A 22,730-nucleotide genomic window follows, 5' to 3' on the forward strand; every position below is an offset into this window, starting at 1 on the left:
TGAAACATTCGTAAATATATGAGTAATTTGCACATAAAACAGACCTCCTTGAAAACTTTCCTCCGGATTCACAAACGCTTCGTAAATGTCCGATTTGTAAGATAAACGTGTATGTTAATGAATTCCAATGATTGGTAAAAAGGGCGCTTGTGCACGCTCATTCAAAATTAGCATAATCCCTGCCTATAAATTACAGCGTAAATTACGTGTCCAGGAGCACAGTGGAATTTTCTGGTATACTCTCTCAGGTTTGACTTCAGTATATTGCATAAATGCAAAAAAGACTATTAGGCCATATGCCTAACAATAAATATTCAATAATGTGTCCACCAAAGAGTTTTTAGCCAGCTGAAAAAATGTCAGGCACTCTTCTGTAAACAACCAGCTGCTGGCACTTGAGAATGCTTTTGTGGCACAGCGTTTTTACACAAAACGATTTACACAATAATTCGTTCTGCTGGTTTTTCATGAATGAGGCCCAAGAAGTGTATAAAAGTGGTGACAAACATGACAGTCTTAGATTGTAGCCAACATGACCAGTTCACATAATCTGAATAGATTGGTCACCACATATGCTACGATAAATTTCAAACTAAACCTCAAACTGGCTTTATTGCATCTCTTTACTGACAGCTTGTGTTCAGCAAAAACAAGAATACTTTTCTATCTAAACACGACCATATAAAGCCACCCTATCCCTCTGTCTGTACTCCCTCTTTGCCACTCTATTATACACAGTCCAAAATAAACTTCACACTCTTTCCTCCATTCCTTAAACCCTAGTTTAGCTGGTGCCCACTCATGCCCGGCCCGCACAAAAGCATCCAGTGTGTCCGTGTTACACAGTCCATCACTGTTCACACCTACTCACTCCACCCACCGACTCTCTCCACAGCACAGACTCCACATTCAATGCCTGCTCATGATTCAGACGCCTTTGTTTTTATTTATATATTTATAAAAAAAAAAAAAAAAAAAAAAAAAAAAAAAAAAGATTCATCCATGCTCAAGCCGTGCCGGCACACAACCCACGCAATGAAAGTAATTCCGCAAGTAACTGCAATTGCAGGTTTCAAATAGAGATGGCGACAGAGGCAAAACTTACGGACTGCAGCTTTAAATTTCACACTCATGTCATACTCCATTTCTTCAAACTAGGGATGCAACGATACCATTTTTTCAGAACCAATCTGATCCGATACAGAAAATTCTGAGTATCTGCCAATACAGATCCAATTCGATTCCAGCTATTTTTTTTTTCCAAATCAATGTAGAATTTCTATACTTCTCTGTGTTGACCTGATCTTCACTCTTTTGTGTTGATCACAATCTACTACATATACACAACTTTATTTTACTGAAAAATAACAAATGAAAAAAAATATATAATCATAATCTATGACAAAATAATCATAATCTATGTGCCAACCAATTAAGTAATGTCTACCACTGTAGTATCTAGTCATGAGTTCCCTAAGAGACTAGAGAAAAAAGTTTTTGGTTCTTTTAAAAACCATCTGCTTCAAAAATGGCCTAAAGGGAACTCATCCATGCATGTCACCAACTTTATGATTTACAAAGCAAGTTTTTGCAGGTCTTTTCAACAGAGAATCACACAGAGGGACTAAATAAATATGTAGCATGGAAAATCATTGCTAAAGGTGAAGTCCATTACTCATCCCCGTCAATGTGATTTATCAGGGAAAGGGAATCATAATAAAGTGCAATGTATGAAAGACAAATCTAAATATTCTCTGTATAAAGAGATAATACTTAAATGGATAGTTTTTTCAGTTGAATCACTCCGACAAAACCAGTTGGAATGATTCTATGCAATTCTCAATGTACTGGATACATCATCCATTCAAAATTGTTAAAAGCTCACTGTAGGGTAGGATTATCAGTAAATAATGACAGTAAAATTACAACAACAACAAAAAAAAAATCTGTCTTTTATTATAGACTAGGCCTACCATTCAAAAGTTTGAGGTCAAAAATAAATATTTTTTTTTAAGTTTTTGAAAAAAGTCTCTTTCGCTCACTGAGGCTGTTTTTACTTAAAACAGTTTTACATAAAAATGTATATTATAAATTATAATTACAATTTAAAATGACTGTTTATGTCTGTGCCGATAGTGGGCAGCGCACCGACATACAGCGTTGCTGCATTACAGGCGTCCCGAGATGTTGATTTGCTGCTTGAAACTTAACAGCCTCAAGCTTCATAATAAAAAAATTTCCTTTTGTGTTCCAGAGAAGCAAGTAAGCAATACAGGTTTGAAACGACATTAGTGTGAGTAAATATGACTTAATTTTCTTTCTCTTTAAAGGGTTTAGAAGAAAATGTTATGAAGCCCTGCTTTAGACTTTTTAGGTTTAAATCTAGATGGAGCTAGTTTATAAAGAGTAAAACAGGTCAAATAGAAGTGAGAGGCTGTTAAAATAATGCTGTATGGCATACATACATACATAGTCTTTATATGGAAGGGTCATGGGACTTCACAGCTGCACACCGCATGCTCAATCACTCTCAGCTGGGGTTGTGGAGTGGGTACTGAGGGTCTCGGTGGGTTAAATTCCCCACAAACACATACATGCCGATCCTGCCTTCCTAGTGCACTTTAATCCTTCCTGTTTCTGGAATGTTTGCAGTGGGGTCTGACGTTTAAGGGTCAGTAGGGGATCTAAACACGTTCACACATATTTACAGACAACTGGGGCTGGTGTGGCCCCTTTGTTAAAGCGTGGCAGCTGTGAACCAGGCGCTGGCCAAAACAGGTGTGGGACCAAAACGGCACCCCGGTCAGTGACGGTGCAACGGTGATTTTGATGACTCCAACTACACCTCCATATGTTCATCATACATCTGCTCTTCCCATTTCATCTTAATACAGCTGTCCACGAGTCTTTACACACAAGGTACTTGAGAAGAGTAGCTACCCAGATATTTGATTACATCATCAGTGGGCTGTTAGAGCAAGAGCTATTGTTTGGTGAGATAAGATGAAGAATTTTCCTTAGAAGTGTACGCTAGAATGTCCCGCTTTGATATTTCTGTTCTGTTCGCTAGGGCATGAGCATTTAGGCCACCAGCTGTCCTCTGAGGAGCTGCCTTAAAAGTGCTGTGCAAGAAAAGAAGGACGGAGAGAAAACAAGGGAGCGGGGGAATTTCTGTCCTCATCTGTTATGGATGGAAAGAATGAGGTTGTAAAATGGAAGCGAGATTGCAAATCACAAACTGATGAAGAGAAAAGCTGAAGAAGTAAATGCAAGGCAGTTTTGGACCATAACCTCCAGTAAAATCCAAGAGAGAACAGGGAAAAAAAAAAGAAATGCATCAATCAGTGCTGTCAATGAATGAATGAACTGATGATTGATTAGAAAGATGGAGGATGGATAGTTATCTCCTCCTGTTTTTTGGCTACTACATGGACAGACACTTTGGATGATAGAAAGTGGAGACAAGGCTATGTTGGAGATCTGGTTTGGTCTTTATCATTCATTAACATCATTGACCTTAGACATGGATTGATAAGTAAGGGATAATGTCCAGTCAGCTGACATCCATTCCAGCTGACAGACATCCACTCCTAAATATTCCAAAATAAATAAATAAATAAATAACATTTATTTTAAAAATGTACAACATTTATAACCACCAAATAATTATTCACAAGAGACACATTACTAATAAAAAGCATTACTAATTGTAGATTGCAGAAAGCATATCCATCTGCATATAACTACAGATAATGTAATTTAATTTCAAATGTCAATTATACACAATTTATAACTTACAATTTAACTTTTTTAATTTGATCAAATCAAAGGAACCTCAAGCAGATGGGTTGGTTTAAGCAAAGCTGTCTCAGCTGTGATCAATAAGTTGACTGATCAGGTTTGGAGGGTGTGGGCAAATCAGCAGCTGATATGCCTGTCCCCATAATCAATACTGAGACTCAGGTCAAGGGTCCTGGTGGAAATCAGACAACAGAGAGCAAAGGTGCTTTCACACTGACTAGCACTTTTGGTCAGTTGACATCAGAGTTCTGTTCATTTCGATGATTTGAACGCTGTCTTCCTAACTCGGGTGCGCACCCGCAAACCGTACCCGAGCCCGCTAAAAAAAAGGGTGGTCTGGGGTAAGGTTCAAGTGAACTCCGGTACGGTTCGCTGCTGATGTGAACGCATTCGTACCAAATCGGGGAAGTGAACCACTATTAATGACGTATTATTTGATAAAAAAAAAAATTGTGCTTCACTCACTTTCCTGACTAGCGTGACTGCCACGCTGCAAGCAGTGAGCTGTAGGCTATCTCATTTATATTCATTCTTTAAAGCATTAGCAGTACATTCGTAAGTCAGACGTAAGTGCCGTTATGTACTAAAGCTTTGGAAACAAAACCAATGGTTCAAAAACATAAATATATAAATATGAAGAGAACAACTATGCATTTTGCTGCCTTCTCCTGCGCCGTTGTTACCAAGCAACGGGGTAAACAGCTGCTGGCTTGATGACGCAAACGAACCATGATTTGGACCCAAATAAAATATTATGAACACAGTCCAGCGGGGGCAGGGGGAGCGGGGAGCAATCGAACTCGAGTTCGGACCAGGCAAGTGAACCAAGTGTGAAAGCACCCTAAGTGGGCATGGAGACAAAACACACCAATAACATAGGGCAGAAAATATTGCTGAGCATTGTCTGTGTAGTTATTTTGAAAACTGCTTGTTTGTAAGCTACATTAAATATATTTTAAAGTTACTGTTAACAGATTAGCATCAATGATCTTAAATTCTCACATCATGGATGAATTTATCAGTAAAGAGAAGAGTGAAAGTGACTACACAAAGAACAAGCCTGTCACATAGCTGACAACAATCTAAAAACGTAAAACTCCTCAGACAAGCATGTCAACACTAACTTTCTAATCAAACACAAACTTATTCCAAACACATGTACCATTTCTTTATCCTCTGCGAGAACAAAAATCACCTCCTCAACAGTCAAGACCCCCAAACAAAGACATTTCAGGCAACAATTTTCCATTAGAAGGCATGACACAGCAGGTTTGAATCATGACAGCTCTCTCGTGTTAAGGTGCGGCAGCACCACTGGCACCTAAATCTTTAAATGCTCTTTCACTCCCTTTTTCTGGCGTGTCAAGGCCTCTTCTGTTTTGGGTAAATGAATTCTCTTAGGGTATGAAATCTTTGCATGTGCAAATTGGGATGAAATGCAATATAAAATTAATATTACAGCTCCGTTCTAAAATCTAGCGAGCTGAAATAGTGTCTGCAGCTTACACAAATACCTTTCACATGACATCATATTTGTGGACTTCCGCACAAGTTTCCAAGGTGGTAGTCTGACGTCAATTGCATTTCAAATGCATTTGTCCAAGTTGAAAACTGAAAACAGAACTTATTTCATTGCTATTTTTTATTTCACATAATTTAATGCAACTGAACTAAGATATAAGATTGTTTCGCCATTAGCCTATTCATCTGTGGAACAGCACAATAGAAACAGATCGGGTTTCAGCTACAGACAAAAAGACTCACAAATTATTTACTATGGTTGCAGTTTTTCTTTGTAGACTAATTAGATCAAAGAAAACTGAGTAAATCAACAATAAGTATACAAGATGGAAAAAAGAAGCAGTCTTTCAATCCTATACTACTTTGATTGAATTCATTAAGTAGACTAAAAAAACTATTTAAGACAGATTAGCAAGTGGGCAGCAGTGTCCAGGTTTTTGTTATGCTAATCTCATTCAGCGTTCAGTGACAAGGTAAAATTTTTGGACTATCAGCAAGATAAACCGAGTCAGGGCTAAATCACAGCAGCAGCACAAAGAACGAGAAGCGCAAACACACAGCATACGGACTATAGAAACAAACAGGTCACCTTTAAAAGAAGTGGAGACATGTAAACTAATCCAGGCCATTATGAGACACTCATGCCTTCCTCCAATTGTCTGAGCAGAGAACAATACGGTGATGACCTTTTTTGGGTTCTGCGTAAATTAAGGTTGAACATTTGTTGCCTTGGGTGACAAGATTTTACCCCACTTATTTCAGGATGTTAACACACTGCCCTAAAGGTTAGACCTCACAGCGAAAATAAACAAATGATTTCAAAGAGATAACAAAACAAATAAAAAGATTATACACTTCATATAGAGCATAGCAGAATAACTTGCATTACTAGTTTTCCGCTTTGACTCCAAGAATAATAAGAATAAACTGATCTTCAAAGTGAAAACATGATGCCTTTAAATTAACAACATAATCCTCCAAACGAGTTTGAAATGATGAAATAGAAAGTGAAATGACTTTAATCAAAATTCACATCTGGATGTTGATATGCGCTTTAAGCGTCTCATCAAACAAAAATGTAAACATGTTTGTTTTCAACCAGAATTCCCAAACAAACCCCTATTTGCCATTGGTCACTCAAACAGATAGCCCCGCCCCCAAATCACCATTGGTCGAGCCAGCATTGCTCTGTTGGGTTGGCTGGAATGCTCTAACAAATACAGCAATGTTTTGCTAACACTGCAGTGTTTACTCTTTTTTTCACGGAAGTCTATCTACAAATGCTTCACTTATAGCCGTCTGCATTTTAAAAGGGCAGAAAGTGTTTTAACATTGACGACATTACACACACATCATCTTAAATATATCAGCTCAGTCGCAGCACTTTTAAATGGTAAATAGCCTATGATATACTGCTAAAAAAAAAAAAAAAATGCACCAAACAGTTTATCGATATGCACTGTCAAATTCCAAAGCGCTTGTGTGAATTTATTCCTCGGTTTCATGCGTATCACCAGGAGTACTATCATTAGGAAAGCTATAAAACACACTGTCTTCTCACTTTAGTGTCATACGGCCCACATCTGCCTTTAAAAAGGGAAAAGACATTTGGACAAGTCTTGAGGTGTTCCGAGTTAATGCTTCATGTTTCTGATGAATAACCTTTCCTGTAAAGTACGACTCTGCCTGCTTTCCTCATTATCATTACTGGAGAGACAGACAGTATGTGGGTTCAGACAGCAGAGAGAGACAAAGAAGGTAGAGATCTCATCTTACCTCGTGTTCCAGTTGCAATGTCAGCCACTTTCTGGAAAGCATCCAGGAATGAGCTAGTGACCATGATTGTTGTCCTGAACGACAGAAAGAGAAAGAGTTTGTCTGTAAGAAAAACCCACAAGCAAAGTGGCTTTGACTGGATTCTTGCTAACTGTAGATATATCACGACAAATATTTCCACTGACAGATTTATGGAGCTTGCACCAGGTAGAGACGTTAACAGCACAGCAGCCCACAATACTCTGGAGGACTGATGTTTAAACACCTGAAGACACTAATAACTAGTGCAACTTACAAAACAATCTGCATTTTTTTTTTCTCATTTTTTGGAATTTAGCAGTATGAATTTAGATAAATATGGTAAAAAGCTTAATTAAACAGAACTGAAACATAAAAACATAAGTCATACTGATAGTTGAAAGCATGATCAAACTAGTAACAAAAACAAATGCAGTTATAACCCTTTGCCTACAGTGGAAGTGTCAAGGCTATGCATCATACTAGTGTTGTGTTTGATACATCAATATGATGATATGACAGAGATACCAGTATCGATACAGCTGGTCCTCTATCGTTATTGTGGCATATGTGCAGCAGTGGACCGCTCTTAATTTGAATACAAGAACAACGTTTAAAATTGAGCAGAAAAGTGCAAGGTTTCTAAAAAAAATAATGAATAGAGCATAATATATAGGCTATCACAAGGTTAAATCTGGCCACAGAGGAACACAACTGGGTTGCCTGATATAAAGAGACATAATCCCCAAAACAGAGCCTTGAAATGGCTATGAAATGGAATTTTGTTTAAAAATGCTAATCCTACTTGATTAGACAATTGACAAATCTGAAAGATTATTGGATTCTACGGTAAAAAACATCTATAGCCTTCTCCCAGGTCAGAATATAGTAAACAGTTGCTCAAAGGAAAGAGTTCTGCATGTTCATCGGCTGGGACACGGGCACATACTGACAGGGTCAATGGTGCCATTGTATGGATCCATTCAGGGCCTTCATTCTGAAGAGAGAGATCTCAGCTTATCAGAGAGAGCTCTGTGGTATCAGGTGATACGAACTACAAAGTACAGCCTTTCAGCAATTCCCCCACCCCCCCACATTAGCCCCCCCAAGTCCTGCAAAAGCTCTTTGTGCCCGATAGGTAGACTCGCAACAGTCAACACTTTAAGAGTTGCTCTGGCTCTAGGAACAGAGTTTGGGTTAATGGTAGGGATACCCTGGAAAAACAGGTTAGTGGTTACTTTCTGTTTGAAGAGTATTATTAAACCGATAGTTCTGAATTCTGGTTGGATGAACCATGTTCAAAGCTATTTAAATAGGGATGCCTCATGATGGTCAATTGCTGGATGACTAGCCAATTAGTCAACCATTGTGACACAGATTCAAAACCAGATTCAAACATGGTTCAACCAATCAGAACTGTAATCTTTATACTCATGTTGGTTTCAATCATCTTTTGGGTGGGGGAAAAGGAATTAAAAAAATAATTTAAAAGGGAAAAATAATTAAATGGCATAACTTTGAAGTTTACAAAAACATTTGGATGTTTACAAATATTTAAATTACAAATATTTCAAAGTTTTTTAAATATGAATTATATTGTAAAACCAATACAGCTTTTCAATTAAACAATAATAAATTATTACAAAATGACCAAACATTCTTAAACTATTTTAGGCCTTTAAATCTGACTAATAAATTATTTACAGACAGTTACATAACTATTTTCTTTACTTTAAGCCCCCAAGTAATTATCAAAATGAATTTGAATTCAGAAACTGTTACCCATTTCATTTTAGAATAAGTGTATTCAAGTCACTGACTGCATGTATTACTTTTTAAATGAACAAAACTTGATCACCATTGACCTGCATATCACAAAAACGTAAAAAAAAAATTGTTTTTCATTTCAAGTCAGTACAACTACACCTTAAGCGCAATTGGTGGTTTGCATTAAGATTTACAGCAGCCATTCCCAAACCAGCTAGTCTAGTATCTATATTTGCATATACGGTGATGTTGATCAGCCAGACATATGGAGATATACAGCAACGGGTAAACATTACCCAACACTGTGTTTACAAAAACACTAGCAATGCCCAAAGTCATGAGGAACTTTTAAAAAGCAGACCATGATCAGCTCTTTGGAGTCCAGACGGCTGGCAATGGTAATTGTGTGTGTGAGTGGAGAGTGTTTGATGTTTATCTGTAGGAATGGAGTGGACCTTTGAGAGGGTCATTAGCCTGTTTACTCTCCAGGGACAGGACAGAGAGGTCAGGCAGAGGGGACACACTGTAAAAATGGAACCAAGGGCTAACCTAAATGATCATCTCTTCCTATGATAAGCCTTTCTGTATCATACTGATATATGGCCCCTTAAACACCTTTAAACTACCATTGTTCTGTGGCTATTACATGTTCTGCAACTCTGCCTTCTTTGACATGGAAATGGACAATCACTAAAAGTATATCACTGCAAAGGTAAGCATAAAGCAAAAAAAAAAAAAAAAAAAAAAAAAGAAAAAATCTTATTAATAAATATATTGCCTCCATAATACCAAAAAATTATTAACACAAAAAACAGGTCAGATGGCATATTCAATATTGCGCAAAAGCGCACAAGGGACAGATGTACAGTCCTTTCAGTAGGTTGTACTGTTGTGTACTTTGGTGTCGATCATTAAGTCAACAAAACACATGGATTGTGAAAATTAGGCATGGCCCAAGTCAGAATCAATGTTGCCCTATTTATTTACTCAACTTAAATACACACTCAATGTCTTACATTACACATTATTCCAATTAAAATTTTCATTGTGATCTTTTTTTTCTCGCATATGTAACACTCACTATTCAACATCCAATCAATACAATTTTCTAAATGGGATGCATTTCCTAACTGTCTGTATTTAAATTTCTATACTTCTAAATTATTTCTTTATTATGAAATCACTGCTTCTTCAAACCTTTTTGCATCTTTCAAAAATACATTTTTCATAAATGTTCCTTTATTAACTCTCCTCTTATACTGGATGACAAATCCTTCCTGAATGATGTAATAATCAAGCACATTTCCTGCTTTCGAAACAAGATTATCATAATTACTCCCTACTCAAGGAAGCGTGTAACGCAGGAGGCCAGTTCTTACCTTAACTGAGATTGTAGCTTAGCCCCTTTGGTGACAAAGTCCTCCCAGGCGGGATAACTCGCCTACAGAACAAACAATGAGAGAGAAGAAGAAAAGGTTAGTCAGTGCAAACCAGAATAAATCATTACACTTTACTCACAGAGCTCATCTGGTGTTTATCATCAATATTTATCTGCCAAAAATACAATTCGTAATTATATGCACTGAAGTTTAATATTTAGAGTCAGGGGTTTACTGACATTCCTCCAAAATGTTTATGTGAGGAAGTGCATGAGGATGAATATAATAAGACAATGCTGCAATAACATGATAGGAAGTTGTTGTTGGTGTACATTGTGTTTACACCAAAAACAGCCTAGGCAACGCAAGGCTTCACAAGGTGACTGGTAAACTTGAACAAACACACAAACAAGAAGCAATATTAATGACAAATAATGCAGCAATTATAACAGGCTGTCACATCCAACAGCTTTGGCTGTGTGACAAATGCAACTTAAAGAGTTGAATTACTAGATTAATTACATAACTACAAATTAAAGGAGGTACAGAACGTTACATTCAACTGAATGTCATGTATACCAGGTGACATTTCCAAATGTTAAATCACACAGTCACTCAACAAGTTGTCATTTCACAGCATCACAGACTAGCATGAATCAGAATGTGTTTCTCAGTAGTCTCTGTGTAATTAGTGATCACAGTATGACTAAGATTGTTTCTCTGCCACAATGTTTATTACATCTAATCCAAATCAAGCTAATTCTATTTGCAATAATGGGTATCAGTAACAGCTGATCCCGCTTACAGAAAAATCTCATAAAATGCTGAATGGTGTATTTTCACAAGTAGGACACATATAAATAATCTAGCAGCTTAAAAAAAAAACCTCTTATAAATTGAACTGGTGAAATCACCGCATGATGTTTCAGTTTATTTGATTTGAATTAGGGATGTCAACGATTAATCGATGATCGATTAATTGTCGATAAGAGATGCAATCGATTAAGGCTGTCGATGGTCGGTTAACCGATTTAATGTTGGGCTGCGTGCGGCTCATGCGCAAAACACGTGCGAGCGCTGTGAGTGACGGTGACGGTATAGAAAAGCATCATCATTCATTCACAATGTACAAATTAAGCTTTTAATGTGATTTAAACTTTAAAGTACATTAAAATAGAAACAACATAAAAGTTCTTCAACGTAAAAATCAATAGAAATGTAGTAACTAATCATTTCATCAGATAACAGTTTCATATCGTGTGCTTTGCAGGGCTGCGGGACACAGGACAGGTAACGTTAGTCTAGGCTATATATTCCTGCAACTTGTTAATTCGTTCCTACGACTTATTAATTTGTGGCAATTGTCCATGTTTCATTAATTTTGTTCCCTAAATAACCCATGATTTAAGTGAAATAAGGGAACAAATTAATAAATCGAACGAATTCTTAATTTATGAAATCTTTAATTTCCCTTCCCATGTTTACCACAGTAAGAGATGCGAAAAGTTATCAAAAGTGAAAGATAATAAAATAAACCTGCGAAATTAGAGGGTTAGACTGTGAAGATTTAGGAAAAGAAACAATGCCTATAGCCTATGTTATTGAATTTGTGGAAATTCGTGACCAACCGGCAAATCAGAACAAAGACGCGTAAATGAAGGCTATGGGCTCGAGCGCATCCAGAGGCATGCTCGCGATCTAACATTTTCCTATTATTCCTCTAATAAACAAAGCTTTTATACCACACTTGTCATAATCCGAGCTTATAATTTGTAAATAAACAATTGCTGGATTCAAAACGGCGATTAATAGGCGCTGTGACAGACACAATACGTTTTCCCACGCGCATTCAGTGATGTCACTAAACGGTGACGCCGAGCATCGCTCACAAGTTTCTGCATTGACCTAACTAGGGCACAGGTTCTCGAGCCCTGGGACAAAATGGGATGCTTTAAGAAAAATGTAATAGGCCCAAAATAAAAATAACAATTTGTTTTCATGATTGTTTTTTTTTTTTTTTTTTTTTAAATATGCGAAATATATCTGACTTCAATAATTAAGATAACGGATTTAAAACAGAAGTGTGGCTGCGCTCCAAAAGCATCATCATCATGTGTGCACAAATGAAAGCAAACACTTTTGCGGAAAAGGTTTTTTTATTTTTATTTTTTTATGTCTCAGCTGTTTCGATCGCGCCGGAGCCTGGTGCACAAGTATATTCTAGCGATTCAAACTCACATCGCAGTCTGTTCATTATCAAAATAAAGTAGTCAACTAAACATTTAAAAGGTTACACTGGACAGTTTAAACAGACCGCAGTATACCGGTTCACTCTGCAGTTATTCCAAGGACGTTTGTGCTCATGAGAAGAGGATTATCTTTTCCGTCTATATGCGAATGCATGTAAAGTACAAACCTAGTTTACAGTATAAATAATAGTTTAACATTCAAATGCATTGCGAATATAGAAACATTTAGATTTATGCCGAATGAGACATGAGCAATAACCTCCAAATAAATTTAGCCAGAACCGCGCTCGCTCGTCCTCGTCTGCACGCACGATCTGATGCACTGTATGCCGGGTTTTTAAAAACAAATAGGCCTACCGGGCCGCAAAAATTAAAAATCTGACATTTTCTAGGACAGAATCCAGCAGGATCGCGCCAGTGTTTTGCTGCAGCAGCGCCGATGTAAGCAGTTCACTTATTGTGCAGCGCAGTCACACGCGCGCCGCAGTTACGTTTGGGATAATTTTATTTTAAATGCCATAATGTTAGTTGAAAACATTGCAATTGTGTTTTAAAATACAACAACGACCGCCACAAAACCATTTAAAGAGGCGCGTTCAGCGGTCTCCGTGCGGGATTGGAAACGGTCAACAAAGTAAAATTACCTCAAAAGTATTCGCTCTTTTATTCGCGCTCTTTTCATTTTATGAAATCATCATAATCACATCTATTCATTTTAGAATCCTGCTACTAGCATTTTATTCAGACTTAAACCCCTTTAATTCAAGCGAGAAAGCGTTTTGTGTGTGCGTGTGGCTTTTGCACATCCTGTCATGTCGGTGACTACGTGCCTGCAAGTCACCAATTATGGTTAACGATTAATCGATTAATTGATCGTTAATTTAAACGACGATCGATCATGGAAATAATCGAAATTTGACATCCCTAATTTGAATCCAATAGTCAACGAAGTGACAAAGACAGGGTTCAAAAACTTGAAAAATCTCTATTACTGCAGATACACATGTCGGCCCCTTATTTTACTAGCTTCTTCCGGTGGCCATAATTACAGCACGGAAGGTTATCACTAAGTGTGCATCTCATAGGAAACTAGTGACCATGATTTGTACACACACCTCCAGGGCTTTCCTGAGTCTGTCAAAAACTTAAAAGAACGATCCACCCACAAGAACCCTCCTACCAAATCGGTCCTGTGAACCATTTCCTTTTCAAACTCTCAGTTCTTTCTCCCTTGGCTCTCAGAAGAGGGGCACTCCTGTGAAGTAACCTCCCCAGAGCATTTCCTTTCGAACAGATGAAAGAAATATATTATCAGTTCCTGTCTTCGATCCTTCTCATCTTCGCCTGTTGCTGTGGTAAAGAGGTGGTGACACAGAGCGGTGGACGAGGAGAGGACAGAAAACCTGTCTGTCCACTGTATCAAGTGACAAAACAGACACATGTACAGCACAAATGGTAGAGGTTGCAATGAGGATAAACTATTGAATTTCAAATATAAAAATGGCGTCCCTCGCAGATGGTTTCTTTGATTAATAATAAATGTTTTTAAAAACATCTCCCCCTCTCTTAACAAGGACTCAAGGGAGACATCGCATAGTACTGTAAACCAACAGCACCCTAATGATCCACATACTGAGCTATAAAAGGCGATCCTACAAAAACACATCAGCTGTGACAAAAATAGCAAATAACTCTAATGCATCTGCAAAACCTGACAACACTTTTCATCTATATCATCATATGGATAAGAGATAGAAGAGTAACTGGATAAACTATTAATGTATAAAAATACTATAACACAAATTCCTTATAATTATAAATAGTATGATCATATAAAATAAGTGCAAATACAACTATATTAGGGCCCTATGATTTGATTTGATTCTAACAGAAGCAAATAGAACTGTTTGTTTATTTATTTAATTTTTTTGACCAATAATCCAAATAATGTATAGTCCTACAAAGCTATTATGATCAGGCCATGTGAGCAGAGCACAGCGTGGAGCAGACCAGTGAAGGAGAGGGTAGCATCTAGGGGTGCTCCGATCAGGATTTTTGAGGCCGATCGCTGATCACAGAAAGCAGTATCTGCCGATATGATCACTGATACCAATCTTTTTAAACCTTATTTTTATCATGTAGGATTATTTATAGTATTACTTCAATCAGGATTTTTAGACATTTATTCAAGACATTATTTATTCATTTCCCTCTTATAGGAAACTCTTGTGATTCTCATGGAATTTTTTTTATTATTATTTGAGGGGTGGAGGGGAGCATTTTTTAAAAGCACTTTTTCAAAATTATATATTTATCTCACCTAAATGTTCGATCATGAAGTGCATTTTTGTTTTGACACTCGTGCAACTGTTGCACAATAGCTTACACACAGCACAACACAGTTGCTCAAGCAAGTAGCTAAACATTTAAACTACTTTTGTTAGAAAGAAGGTGGAACTTTTATTCTTATTAATTTAGATGTTATATGTTTTGTTGTGAAAGCGAAACTACTTTGGCCTTCCAGAAGAGTTCACAACTAGAAATCAGTGGTTAAACTGTAGTTACAACACTGTTCCAGAGCAGTTCAACACCAAATATTCAGATGTGTGCAGAGCATTTTACGGAGGACGAGGACTGTTTCCTGAATTTCCTATGCACAAAGGCTGTTTCTATAAAGTGGGGCAATTCCAACTTTGCAAGGCAGTCTGGTGCTTCTGACTCACAGCCTGTAAGTACGTTTACAAATTTAAAGAATTTGCCACTGATGATTCAAACGCGAATTTTACGCAGTGTAGAGTAGTGCTTGCTTTTTGTCGTTTCTCAGATCACAAATGCAGACATGGTTTTATGTTTATGCAGCGCGATACGCAACACAATGAATAAAAAGACAGTATAAGTCATTATAATCAATAATTATGTCCCCACTGGATGCAGCAAATGCCTGTAATGGGTTTTACTGGCTTTGTCTCGTCGTGCCGGGAAAGGATATTTTTTAGGAAAGCTGTCATTAAGAACACAATTCAATTCAAGTTTATTTGTATAGTGCTTTTTACAATACAAATCGTTGCAAAGCAACTTTACCGAAAATTAAGTTTCTACAATATTTAGTAGTCGCTTATCAGTGGTGACTGTCAGTTTATGTACATATGGCAGAAATATACGGAAAAATCAATTAGAGACATAATCAAACTGACGATGAACACTATTAACAGAAATTATGTGATGCAATCAAACTTATAGCAAAATTTGGTAGTTCTTTATGTTGTAAGAACACACCACCATATGCAAACCTTAGCAATAAGTAAATAATAATTATTTAACCAGAACACAGTGGGATCTGCATTTGCAATAATCAGTCAACGTTATTGAACCAATTTTTGTGCAGTACGAGTAATGGGTGGGGGTGTTGGGAATTAAAGTGCTTGCAGGATCCTTAGTTAAATGTATAATACATATAAAATGTATTTAATATATATATATATATATATATATATATATATATATTCAGTTTAGAATTCTGACATACAACGTCATAACATTTTGATCTGAAAAGAAAAAATGCAAAACAACTGTAAAACAATAAAATAAATACAGATGTCGAACCTTTCCACTTGGATTTCACAGGTTTTTCATTTTGTATTTATGTTCTGCGTAGAATCGCCAAAACCGCGACGCGAGCACAGCCCCAACTGCACAAAACGCCCCCAAAATGAGAGAAAGCTGCAGCCGCGCCACGCTCACAAGAGTCACCTAAGAGAAGAATCCATTTTCAAAAATGAAATTCAGGCCCTAAATAAATGTCTAAAAATCTTGATTGGATCATCACTATAAATAATTCTACATGATAAAAAGAAGGCTTTAAAAAGATTGGTATCAGTGATCGTATCGGCAGATACTGCTTTCTGTGATTGGCGATCTGCCTCAAAAAACCTGACAGGAGCACCCCTACATGAAATCAAAATAAATCACAATATTTATTTTTTTAGTACACATTGTTAGTCTTAAGGTGAACAATTAATCAATGAAAGCTAATCCTCTGAAAAGAAATGTTTGTTTTGGTAATATTTAAACAAAATCTGATCATTTGCTTCCGCTCCAGAATGGCACTCCTGCTCTGATGACGTCAGTTTGATGGCTTGGGCAGAATATACTTAACCACGCCCCTCCAACTGGTAGTTTGCTGCGAGTGAAAGATGAGAGGAGGAGTGAAAAAATAAAACCCCACCCTTTACTCAATATTCTGTTTCAAGAGGAAATACGTCACCATACTGAAAGTTAACAGCAACTTCCAGTTCACGCGGACTTTAAACAAATCACTTGTTAAATATCTTTGCAGAAAAGATGCATGAACTACAACTACATCTTGGACAAACTTGTCTTATACATACAAGTTCAGAAATGCTTTTAAAAAATCTCAAAAGTCAAGGTAATTCAAAATGAATGAAGGTATGACACACCAGTACACTATTATCTTTAAATTTTCTGTAAAAACAACAGCAGCATTCAACCTGTCACCATGATGCAAACATGAAATATCAGACATACAGTAGTAGTTATTTACAGTTTTTTATTCAATGCTGCTTTTCCACTTTTTTTCTATGTAAAAATGGATGCGTTTGACTGTTGCGTTCGTCTCTTGCAGCGTCTCATGCATGAAACTGCAACTAAAAAATAAAATTGTGGCATTACATTAAATTCAAATTAATCGATAAAAGAGGAAAAAAAATAAAAATAAATCGCTCAGCCCTAGCTAAAAGTTATCACAAAAATGTTTCAGAAAAGTGAAGTTAGTGCTGTGAAAATTTAAGTGGAGAGAATATTTGCTTTGATATTTTCTTATCTAAACGACATGCAGACATTTTTAAGTGTTACTCAGGTGTTTAATACTCCAATAGGCCACCCTACTCTTTAACATATCGTAATCAGCCACAGAAAAACCCAAATGGGTTAACCACTACTGAATATCATAAAGCACTCCAAACTGCCTGAGTCATCAAGTCTTTCATTAGCACAAGCTTTGCATGTGTGTAATAGGCACCTGCGCCTGTATACGAGGGTGTGTCTGCTTTAGCTGGCAGAAAGGGTGAATCCAGTGTGTGTGTGCGTGCACGTGTACAAGACGTACAAGTGTCAGGCCAGTCTTAAACAGGTTGCATTTCAGAGGTGATTCACAGGCAGGTCTGTGCACAGAACATGCAGTTTTACACACGTCAGGCGGAGGGGATTGTGGGATGGTGGAGAGGGGGAAGGGGGACATCCTGAAGCAGGAATGTGCACAGGCAGACAGCTCCTCAGCTGTAGACTGGCGTCATCCCAAACAGGGAGGACAGAAATCATTAGTTTCTCCAATACATCTCAAGCGGCCTCAAGCAGCCTGGCTGATGTCAACGAAAAGTGTTGAAGCCTTTTAATGATCAGTGTCCAGCAGGAATAGACGCTTGGCGCTTCAGGGGGAGGGACACGAAAAGGCTCCAAAACAGTAGTTGCTATGACATTATGGTTACTAAATATGGCTTAAGTCAATTCAGATGTAAATCTAAGGGATTTTTCACCTGTTTTATCCTCCACCAGGCAAAACGTGAAATCACAAATAAGACTGCATTTCTCCACAATAAGCTGTATGATTTGAAGTATCAATCTTGTCTGAAGCATATGGGTGGAAAATATTGCTAATTAGCATACTATTTGTTATAAGTCACTATCTTCAAGACAATGCAACTGAACCTGCACACTTTGCTTAAGTTTTGTCCAGTGCATCAACTATGCTTATTTAGGCGACTTGCTATTTACATTAACTGAACTGTAAGAAATAATATGAATGCGTACATTTAAAAAACAAACACACATACACAACAATCTACAGATTTGACACAACAGGGCTCGAAATTAACTTTTTTACTTTGTAAACTGGATAAATTGTTACACCTTTTTATATTTTATGTGGTGTCATGATTTACTTTTGGTAAAAACAAAGGTTTATTATTGTATGTTCGTTTGGCATTTCATTTATTGTATACCCTTTAAATTTGCTTATTGAAAGAACAACAGCAGCAGCAACAGTATGGTGTAACATTTATTTGAAATGCATGAATTTGGTAACGTTACTTGCTACCTTATATCTTTACTCTTTCCTTTCATTCTTTTCATGGCTTTGGGAAACTTGTCTCGGATGTTTCTCTACGTCGCTTTTTGCATAACCCCAGGTCGTCGACACCTAGCTTCGTTGCAATTTCTCTCTAGGAATTAAATGCTTTCTCTGAATCTTTAAAGTCTCTCCGTGAGCAATCGTACAGGTGTGGATATATCGGTGCCAGCTCAGCTATTCGACAGTGACTAAGCCAGAGATATTGTTCTCTTTTGCCTGACCTCCACTGAATGAAAAACCAACTGGGGAAAAAAAAAATTGCACATCAAAAAAGGTGGAGTTTCAGAACACACCCACCGACTGCGTAACCGTCACAGACCAATGGAAGCTCAAAGGTGTTTAGGAGCCAAACAAACTACACCGGAAAGTTTGTTTTGGTCAGCTGTTTCGAACTGCCAAAATAAACTCAAAATGAATTTTGTTTCGGCCTGATTTTGTTCGAAATTACGTCATAACAGTTCGTTCTTCGATTTTCGCTTGAAGTATATCGGGGCCTTAAGTGCATTACCGCCACCTATCTCTCAAGTGGACGATTGACACTCTATCTACAATCTCAATTAGGAATGTCTATGGTCAACTTGAGAGATAGGTGGCGGTAATGCACTTATAAGTCTGCGATCCGCCGTAAAGCAAGAAGAAGAAGAAGAAGAAGAAGAAGAAGAAGAAGATGAAGATGATGTGTCAGGTGCCTGCTGTTGAGAAGAACGTGCTCAGGACAGACAGTTCAGACATTGCAGTGAAAATCAGAGGTTAAAAACTATATAAATACTGTATAGTTTCTGTATAGTTTTTTGGACTCCAAAAGCCATGATCCCCATCCACTTACATTATAAGACTGATAGACTCTAACAGTTTGAGTTCAAAATCTCTGTTTGTGTTCTACTGAAGAAACAGTCACCTACATCTTGGATGCCCTGGGGGTAAGCAGATAAACATAAAATTGTCTTTTTTGGGTGAACTATCCCTTTAAATCTGGACAATAATTTAAACTTTCATAGAAAACACTTCTCCTCTTCTCCACGCCCCTGGACATCAGTGCACACTATGGTTGGTGCTATTTATTGAGTTCTAACAGATCACAAAGCAGCCTTTGCCCCACAGCTATTTTTTGGTGAATCATAACTTTACATGTACAAATTTACCCGCGCACACACACAATCACGGGGATATCCTGCACACTTCCCCCTTCCTGAGAGTCAAGTGGCCTATTTCCACATTAACAGCACGCATATAAAATGGATAGCTAGATGTTGCCAAAAACCTCTGGTCCATTTATTCGCTCATGAAAGTCGGACTATACCTCAACCGAGTACAAACAAAAACATGGAAATTTGTCATCATAAATGCAACAATCCACGTTCCTAAAATACTGTGGCACAAAATGTATTTGAACAATTAAGAAATTTGTGCTGTTGCATTACTTAGAGAAACACTATTCATGTTACACGTTTTAAGTATACATGCATTTTGAGAACACTTGTAGGTACAACAAAGAGTAAAGAAAACAACATCCACAATGCTTTTCTGTGCATTTAAAACACAATAAACCACATAAAATGATGCATAAACAAACATCCTTTCAGGACAGAAAAAAAACAATGCTTTGACTGTATGCATACTTGCAAATTGAGCCTTAATGTCTAGATTTTAATACTATGAATAAAGCCTGAGTCACACATTAAGCCATGTTTATAACAGGATGTGACACACGTTAAAGACTTCCTGCTCACCTGTGCGCACTCACACACCACTGCATTACAACACATTTTCAACGAGGAAAACTATTAGTCAGTGTTATTATAATGAAATGAACAACTGGTATTAGCAGTATTTGAAGAGTATTTCCATGTTTTAAGGTTACAATGCATTAAGTCACCATCCAGTGTCCAAAAATGTTCATGAACACTGCTGCTAGACAACAGGACATAACTTAAAACCACATGTGCCGAGACTGTTAACTAGAACTTCTTACAGATGACAAACTAAGCTGACACATTTTAGATAGACTGATAGGCTGGATAATTGCTCAACACTTTAATATATGCCATGGTACTACTAAATAAATATTATACTCATATACCATCATATCTCCCTGGCTCAACATAGCCATATTTAAATGACATTTTGGACAAATACCATAGTGTCCTTGATGTGCAATTCAAACACTATACTATATGAATATGGTTCTGCCATGGTGCCATCTATTAACATATTTGCAACTGAGTATTATGGTAATACAATATTTTTGGACATTGTATAGATCTTGCATTAACATGTATATAAACAAAACATGGATGTACTAAGGTACATTTTTTTTCTGTAAGTGATGGTACTCCAAGCTCCAAGGAATTTAAAAGAATACCAATGTGAATGTCAAATTAACCATTTAAATAAAATGCTAGTTTTATGGTAGTGTGATGGCAATCCCTTTGAAGTACCTTTGAACACGGAAGGTGGAATAACCACATATTTTTTTCTACTGTATATTACTTTACAAATAACCTAAATGCATACAATCTTTCTAACTAGTAAATGCACTCGTATATCCGTGAGGAACAGCCTACACAGATGTAAATGGAGATTTGAAGGGGACGCGCATCACAGGGCGGTTGGATTCACATCTATCAGCAGCCGGCCAACCACAGAACTGTTGCCAACCCTCCAAAACAGCTGGAAAATAACTTATTCTGAGCCTTTCTACAGACCGACTCCAAACCCACCCATGATGCTGGGGGGAAATCAAAGCATCGGGTGTGTTATTTCAATTTGAGAGGGACTCACCTTCATGTCGTTCATGATGATTTGGAAGAGCCCTCCCAAAGCGCTGCACTCCTTCTCCATTCCCGCATCCATTTTACCACACGCGCCGCGGTGACACTTATCCTCCTTATGAAAGCTCGCCTCGAAACCCGCTGTCAATATCTGAAGAGTGCTGTACGAAGCTGTTTTTGAAGGCTATCGTGTGAATAAGGCAAAAGCGGATAAATTACCGCGAAAATAGTGAGTGTTATTCCGCTGATTGGCTGCCTGGCGCAAGTAAACTAGTCCCGGCCACGCAACTTACTAAACCTCTGAAAATACATCGCATCGCCACGACAAAAGTGGATAAAAATCCTAAAAACGGGATTTTTGACAATAGGTCTCCAGGTCAAAAAAGTGCCACGTAAGCACAGGTAAACCCGCAGGAAATACCGACCGTTGAAACTCTGCGCCGAAGTACCTGGCTCGGCGTTTTCAAAAGCTTGGCTCTGCTGGATCGATAGTCACGTTAGTTTAGAGCGCGACAAACGCCGTGTTTTTTATTCCTCATGGTTTCATTCAGTCGATCCGGCCGCGGGTATGTCCTTTATGGTGATTATTTTGAGCGGTTGCAGTTTGAAAAAGCTTTTCGGGTATAATGAATACAGCTAAACCTAAAAGTTTCGGCTTCAGATAGATTCCACAGTGTAAGTGGTAAACATTCACTCCTGGCTCTCGCGCTTTCTAACCCGTTTGTGTGGATCGGCTGGCGACGAACTGAAAAGGGGGCGGAGCATACTTACTTCGGACATGTTCGTGCTTTTCCGTTACTTTGACATAACACACAAGTAATTGATGTATGTAAATAATATATGTGACCCTGGACCACAAAACCAGTCATAAGGGTCAATTATGACTGAAGTCATAATTGAATAAATGAGCTTTCCACTGATGTATGGTTTGTTAGGATAGGACAATATTTGGCTGAGATACAACTATTTGAAAATCTGTTATCTGAGGGTGCAAAAAAAAAAAGAGAAAATCGCCTTTTATAGTCCATATTAAGTCATTAGCAATGCATATTACTAATCAAAAATTTTGTTTTGGTATTTTTACGGTAGGAAACTTACAAAATATCTTCATGGAACATCATAATGATTTTTGGCATAAAAGAAACATTGATAATTTTGGCCCATACAACGTATTGTTGGCTATTGCTACAAATATACCCGTGCTACTTATGACTGGTTTTGTGGTCCAGGGTCACATATAATATATGTATAACCTATATCATAATATGACCTCATAATAGACACAATATGAAATGTTTGTACT

At 37.5% G+C, this 22,730-nt stretch overlaps 1 protein-coding gene across 4 annotated transcripts in view; it reads right to left on the reverse strand.

The window, feature by feature from the left end:
• Nucleotides 1-22,172, reverse strand: part of LOC109057249 (protein MTSS 1-like) — a 53,192-nt gene extending 31,020 nt beyond the window's left edge. For 2 of the 4 annotated variants that reach the window (XM_042726522.1, XM_042726523.1), the window contains exons 1-3: nucleotides 21,438-22,172; nucleotides 10,263-10,324; nucleotides 7,099-7,172 (exon numbers count right to left, since the gene is read on the reverse strand). In XM_042726522.1, the coding sequence (XP_042582456.1) occupies nucleotides 7,099-7,172; nucleotides 10,263-10,324; nucleotides 21,438-21,509 (208 nt within the window). In that variant the 5' untranslated portion in view covers nucleotides 21,510-22,172. The remainder of the gene's footprint in view (nucleotides 1-7,098; nucleotides 7,173-10,262; nucleotides 10,325-21,437) is intronic. The other 2 variants (XM_042726525.1, XM_042726524.1) reach the window with 1 other exon arrangement.
• Between the last annotated feature and the right edge of the window lie 558 nt (nucleotides 22,173-22,730).

This window comes from Cyprinus carpio, chromosome B6 (assembly GCF_018340385.1).
Source record: "Cyprinus carpio isolate SPL01 chromosome B6, ASM1834038v1, whole genome shotgun sequence".
NCBI lineage: Eukaryota > Metazoa > Chordata > Actinopteri > Cypriniformes > Cyprinidae > Cyprinus > Cyprinus carpio.